Source organism: Pelecanus crispus, chromosome 8 (genome assembly GCF_030463565.1).
Source record: "Pelecanus crispus isolate bPelCri1 chromosome 8, bPelCri1.pri, whole genome shotgun sequence".
In the NCBI taxonomy this organism is placed as follows: Eukaryota; Metazoa; Chordata; class Aves; order Pelecaniformes; family Pelecanidae; genus Pelecanus; species Pelecanus crispus.
In genome coordinates, this window is record NC_134650.1 from 42349004 (window position 1) to 42355904 (window position 6901).

General features: G+C 49.8%; 1 protein-coding gene across 2 annotated transcripts; it reads right to left on the reverse strand.

The window, feature by feature from the left end:
- Window positions 1-4588: 4588 nt before the first annotated feature.
- Window positions 4589-5683, reverse strand: MAF (MAF bZIP transcription factor). 2 transcript variants are annotated; one of them, XM_075715483.1, is made up of 2 exons: window positions 5288-5683; window positions 4589-5173 (listed from the first exon to the last, which is right to left on the reverse strand). In XM_075715483.1, the coding sequence occupies exons 1-2, from the start codon at window positions 5681-5683 to the stop codon at window positions 4589-4591; spliced, it is 981 nt and encodes a 326-aa protein (XP_075571598.1). The 2 variants fall into 2 exon arrangements, with proteins under 2 accessions (XP_075571598.1, XP_075571597.1); XM_075715482.1 differs by having other exon boundaries at window positions 4589-5683.
- Between the last annotated feature and the right edge of the window lie 1218 nt (window positions 5684-6901).

Genomic DNA, 6901 nt, shown 5'->3' on the forward strand with positions numbered 1-6901 from the left:
AACGGGAGCAGGATCGAGGCCAGAGTCAAGCGAGGGGTGATTAATGAATGTAGGTTATTCAGAGCAGAGCGGTTCCAATTAGTCCTCAGCAAGCAGTCCTGCGGCAAAGGTGGGCGCTCCCCTGCAATGATTCATACAGAGAACCCCAATACTCGCTTTGCTTTAGCGAAGATTAAAACGTGCATCTATTTTTCCCCCCTTCGGTTGGGCAGTTGGCGTGTTTCAGGCTGATATCCAAGCGCAGCCTAAGGAAGGCTGCATTTTTTTTTTATTTGCAAAGCAAGATTGCGATGTGTCATAACGATGCCAAACTGGGAGAGAGCCTTTTTTCCCTCTCAGGTTGGGTGTGTGATGGGAATTTTCCCTTTTGCACTCAGTCTATTTCTAGGAAGGATTTCTCTTATCGCTGTTCAAACAGGGTGGGGTTTCTTTTCCTCCAAGAAAGAAGATACTTCAGGGAGGCAGCAGCGCTCCCCTCACTCTGCGCTACTCAGTCGATTCACAATACTTTTAAAATCCTAGTGCCTGCTCCTAACTTCACCTGCGAGGAAACCTGGAGCGGCAGAGGGGTGCGGGGATGAGGCTGGACCAGAAATGGGTCCCGCTCCAGGGGCTTGGGGCTCCGCGCTCCCTCGGGGGCCGCAGCGCCGCTTTGGCAGGGGCTTTGCCGAGGAGAAGCCTCGTCGCTTCCCTTCCTTAGGGCAAGGCTCCTTCGGGAGCTCTCGGCAAGGGCAGCAGCGAAGCCTCTAAGTGACCCCCTGCAAAAAAACCTGGGCATCAGTAAAGGCTCAGCCAGGGAAGGGGAGGTGGGAGAAGAAATAAAAAGCAGCCCTGTCTTTATGAGAGGAGATAATTCTCTGCTCGGCCAATAGCAACCAGTTTACCCACAGATTACACATTAACCAGAAAATGGAACTCAAATTAACCAGAATCTGGAGCTTGAACCATTACTCAAACCCTGGTGCAACAGCAGGTCAGATGCCAAAGGGCAGGTTGGTGCCCCGGCACTGGGGAGGGGCGAGGCGCAGCATCGGCATGGGGGACCACGGCCACCGACGCCCGCTGTCACCCACAGCAGGGCCAGGCGTCCATCCCCTCCAGAAGGACCTCAGCAGGAGCAGGTTGACCTCTAGCAGCACCCAGTGCCCACTGACGCAGACTCTCACGGGTGCAGGCGCTGCGGGGGGGCTCAGAGCCGCATCCTGACCTGGGCACACACAGCAGGACAGGGTCCAAGCCGTGGACTGGACCCGGCAGGCAGAGGAACGGCAACAGGTCCTCTCCTTTCAGTGCCACCAGTGCCCGGGAGGAATGACCTTACAGCTGGGAAGAAGTTGCACGAACAGCAGGGAGGGGGAAAAATAAAAGGGAAAAAAAAAAAAGCGCTGGGTTGATGAGCCTGGGTCTAGAGAGAAAACCTCCATCCTGGAGGGGCTGGAGCATCCTTTGGAGAGGCCTCTGCTTCTCAAATAAACTGGGCAGATAATCCCATTCAGAGAGCGGGAGAGGACTCTGCAAACGGACATTGGAGGCTCTCGGGGAAGGTGGCTTTAAACGAACTGGGTCGAGGGTCTGAGGAGCCTTTCGAAGTCAAAATGCCCTTTGACATGGAGAACTGCAGTGAAGAGGGGCTCCGAGACCTGACCATTCCTAGCACATTAACTTTTGGATTGATTGTTTAGGACAAGTAACTCTCAAAAGTTGGAAGAAGTCCTTTGATTTTTTTTTTCTCTGCTCCTCAGTTCTGGGCTTTCTAAGGCCTGGGGCGTTTCGGGGGGGTGGGAGGGGGAAGAAAAAGAAAACCACAGGGCAAATGAAAGAATAAGGGGAGAAAAAAACAAAGAAAAGAAAAAAAGGAGGCAGTATGGACCCAAATGGCAAGAAATCTTTCGATCTAGCGTTAAGTGGCTCTGTGACAAGCCAAACCTGATGCGGTGTCATCTCTTACTAGAGACAGGCATGCTTTGCTGGGATCAGATGATAAGAGGATGTGAAGTCTTCCCTTTCACTTCACTCCATCATAAAACAATCAAAATATAGGGCCGTATCATGTCATCAGGTTTTTAAGCAGACCTCCCCTTTGAGATCTCCTAAAACCTGGTGGGATGATCTGAGTCACTGAAACTGAGCTCATTGCAATACTGAGAAGTCAGAAGCAGCACCTGAAAGCTCACGTTTTTCATCTACCTGAAAGATAACTTGATTTCTAGTGGGCAACAATTTTCCGTTTTACACGAAGCTATCCTTTTCCTTCTCCCCTCCTGAATATTATTGAGTCCAGCTCTTGTATCAGCATCACCCCTTCGCCAGGCAGTACGCTGAAGTACTGCTCTCGGAGTTATTGAACTTCCAACTACAGACTAAGAAACTGAGTACAGAATCAAAAAAATGCAGTTTATTATTGTAGATTATTCTCTCTTTTGATATAACCATAGAGTTGAAAATGAAAGAAAAGCACATAGGAACATCACACGTGGTTAGTTAGTAACTCAAGATATAAAACAATTTTGCACAGCAAAATATGTAAAAGAAAAAGTAACTGACAAGATTTTTTTATATTTATTGTGGTAAGATTTACTTTCCATTTTTTTTTTTTTTAAAAGACAGGATATCAGTCCCTGAAAATAAAATTTACTGATTATTGCCTTTAAAACTGTGGAATTTTTGAAGTTACAGAAAATCCAGTTCTGCACCACAATACAACTGTAAAAAAATCTGCATCATTTTAAAACTGTGCAGTAATGCCATCTTTATAACTGCATAAATTGTATTAGCGTTCTAAACAGGTTCGTAATTTTTTTTTTGTTTTTGTATTATATGCTTGCAGGTTATATCTTAGTGCAATTCAGTCCCAAATACTTCAATTTTGGAAAAAAAAAAAACCAACCCAACCCATACATTTTGAATGTAAAATACCCCTATAGATATAAACAGGGGTGCCTCCCCCTTTTAATACTTTGGTTTTCAAATACAGTCAGTGGTATAGCAAGGACTACATATACCCAACTTATATTTAAGTTGCAAGCACATGCTGCATAAACTACTTTTTAAAACAGTCCCGTTGCAAATTCTACCCCCCTTTACATCACGACAGTAAACAATTTAGTGCATCAATCTTTAAAAAAAAAATCTACATCTAAACAGACCTAACTCTTTCGAATTTATCTATAACATTCCTTTATCTGTAGCATACATTTTAACTGGGCTAACAGATGACAGAAACTAGAATTAAATTATATACTAGGAACCCAGAGCATTCCACATTTGACAATGACCAAATGCAAAAGGAAAAAAAAAAAAATGGGGCAGATCACTTAAAATTAATTTTTAGACTGTTCTAGGCAACAGCATGGTTTCAATGTCCCCCCCAAGTGGGATGTGAATTTTGTTTCTGAACATCTTTTCAAAGTTCTTTTTGTGTTTTTTGTATTTTTTTTTTTGCCACATTAGGTTATCAGAATCCATTCTGGCATGTGTTTTGAGAGGGAATGCTTCAGTGCATTTAAAAGGAAGTCTGAAGTTTTGAGTAACTCAAAGCAGTTTTAGAGCAGATGCAAACTTTAATGGGGAGGAAGAGGAGGAGGAAGATCAAAGGTTGCACTTTTTTGCTTTCAACCCAAAAAAGTGATGAGGCAATAAAACAAAAGGATGAATGCCATGCCATAATAGTCTCCAAAAGTCCATTTCCAAGCAAAAGAAAAAAAAAAATAATTATACCGTACATGACCAGCATGCAGGGTTTTTTATTAATATAACGTCTCTTTTTCATAGTCTTTCGAAACAGTTATAGTTCATTGTTGCTAAGACAAAATAGCAAGCGTAATGCATGAGATGAGTATGGGATTCTAATGGCAGACTAAAGTCTCACGTTTGGCAGATTAAGGCCAAAACTCACATGAACACACCGAAGGTTGATGCAGGCTTGATTTTGGCAGGTTGATCTAGGCATATCTCTAGTTTTGCACAACAACGCTAAAAACTGATGGAACTCAGCAAGCTGGAGTCTAAAAATTTCACATTGTTTTTGTATTTTTTTGTTTTTGTTTTGGTTTTTTTTGTATTTTTTTAATTTTATTTTTCTTTTTGCAAAGCTCAAATCTCATATGAAGAACTCAGGATGGCACAAAAAAAAAAATCTGACTTTTTTGGACACAGCAAGCTCAAAAGAAAAAAAAAACTGATGAACTTAAAAATATATATATATAATGTGGATGGCAGGTTTCAAAGAAGAGCAAGCTTCATATGAAGAACTGAGTTGGTGGCGAGTTGGATCTTTTAAAGTTAAAAAAAAAAACCACAACAGCAAGCCCCCACAAAAATAAAAAAATAATAATAATAATAAACAGAAAAGAAACTCATGTAGAACTTTAGGTTGGCCAACACGGAGCCAGCCCACCTTAAAAAGGAAAAAAAAAAAAACCAAAAACCAACCCAAAAAACCAACTTTGTTTTAAAATTGTTTTGAGTTTTTTTTTTTTTTTTAAAAAAAAAGTAATACAAGGTGGCAAGCCGGGTTGTCGCTCTAGCAAAGCCCCCAACAACAACTCACACGGAGAACTTTTAGTTAAGGTGGCAAGGCTGTGGGAACTCACATGAAAAACTCTGGAGAGGAAGGGTTGTCGCTGCTGGATCCGTTTTCTCTGAAGCCATTGCTGACCAGCTTCTCGTACTTTTCCTTGTAGGCGTCCCTCTCCCGGACCAGCCTGGAGATCTCCTGCTTTAGGTGCTCCACTTGCTGCAGCAGCTGGTTCTTCTCCGACTCCAGGACGTGCCGCTGCTGGACCCTCTTGAAGCGGCAGGACTGGGCATAGCCCCTGTTTTTGAGGGTCCTCCTCTTCTGCTTCAGCCGGATCACCTCTTCCTTGCTGACGCCCCGCAGCTGCCGGTTGAGCTCCCGCACCGACATGGTCACCAGCTGCTCGTCGGAGAAGCGGTCGTCGAAGTGGAGGCCGCCGCCGCCGCCGCCGCCGCCGCCGCCGTGGTGCGGGTGGTGCAGCCCCCCGGCGCCGCCGCCGCCGCCGCCGCCGCCGCCGGAGCCGGCGGCCGAGGAGGCGGAGGAGGGCGGCGCGCTGCCCGGCGCCGCGGCGTGGGGGTGCCCGCCGCCGCCGCCGCCGCCGCCGCCGCCGCCGTGGTGCGGGTGGTGGTGGTGGTGGTGGTAGTGGGGCGCGCCGCCCTGCGCCGCCGCCGCGGCGATCACCGCCGACACCACGGCGGCCGCCGAGCCCATCTCCTCGGCCGGCACGGAGCCGCCGGCGCCGGCGGCCGCGGCCAGCTGCTGCCCTCTAGCATAGCCATCGAAGGCGCCGGGCAGCGGGTGGTGGCTGCTGTTGATCAGCGCCTCCACCGCGTCCTCGGGGCTGAAGCCCAGCGCCTCCGGGTTGAGCTGCTGCGGGTAGCCCGTCATCCAGTAGTAGTCTTCCAGGTGCGTCTTCTGGTCGGTGCCGGAGCCGGGGCTGGGCGCCGAGAAGCTGGGGGACGGGGGCACCGAGCTGCAGGGCGTGCTCATCGGGGTGGAAGAGAGCGATCCCCCGGCGATCAAGCGGCCGCACTGGCTGATAATGCGGTCGGTCTCCACCGGCTCCTTTTTCACTTCAAACTTCATCAGATCGAAGTCATTAACATATTCCATGGCCAGGGGACTGGTGGGCAGGTCGGAGCTGCTCATTGCCAGTTCTGATGCCATCCTTTTGCTGCTGACAGTCCTCCAGAAAGGGTGCGCTCCGGGAGCGAGGGGACTGCTCTGAGTTGCCACCGGGTGAGCCAGCTTGAATTTTGGCGAGCTCCGCTCCGCGCTCTCCTGCCTCTGCCTCTCGCCACGGCCCCTGGCAGCCTCCGCTCCAATTCGCCCCGGCTGCTCTCGCTCCCGCTCCGCGTTATCCTTTGCAGAGTCTCCGCTGCCGCTGATGCATCAGAGCGAGGGGCTCTTGCTATTCGCCTTTTGCATAAAGCTTTTTTTTTTTTTTTTCCTCTCCTCTCCTCTCTCCCTCCCTTCTCTCTCCTCTCTCTCTCTTTTGCAGCTCGCAAACTGCAGCTGGAAGTGTTAGCTGGTGCCGCTGCGAGTAAATTTGTTGTTGTTGTTGTTGTTGTTTTGTTTTGTTATTTTTAACACTTCACGGTGCCTTTCCTCTGGGCTTTCTCATGCAAAGTGCAGAGCGAGAAGAGAGGTTCATCGGGGAAGGGAGGAGGGAAAAGAGAGCGAAGACAAAAAAAAAAAAAATCAAAGTCGATATCGCAACCAAAATAATAATAATAATAGGGTTTTTTTTAAAAAAAGAGAGAGAGGAAAAAAAAAAAAAAACAAAACCTCGACCCCAAAGCTACAGCAAGAAGATGAAAAATATTTTAAAGGTTTCATCCAGCAGGAGAGTTTAAAAGCATTGCTGAGTTTTATAGCGCTCCTGACGTCAAATGGGAAATTGACTCGGCGGCCTGGCCAATGGGCTGCCGCCATCCCATAATCATATAGAAACAAGGAAACTTTTCGGAGCTGTCAATCAGGGCCCCATCAGCTGACTGTCAGCTGGGGAGCGCCTTAACCCCTTCCTGCCCGCCGCCCGCCGCCGGACTCACCGGGTAAGCGGGTGCGGCTGCTCCCGCTCGGCTCGGCTCGGCTCGGCTCGGCTCGGCTCGGCGCTCCCGCTCCGCTCCGCTCCGCCGCCCGGGCCGGCCCCGGCCGCCGCGCTCCCCGCGCCGTGCGCGCCTCCGGGCGAGCGCCCTGCCCCGGGGCGGGGTGCCCGGCGGCTGCCCCCGCCCGGGCGGGCGGTGCGGGGAGCTGCCTCCGGCCGGGGAGGAGGGGGAGCGCCGGGCGGCCGGGCGCACAGCCCCGGCGGGGACGCGGCGGGGACGCGGCGGGGACCGGGGACCGGGGCCCCGGCACCGCCTCCGGGGCCGCCGGCAGCGC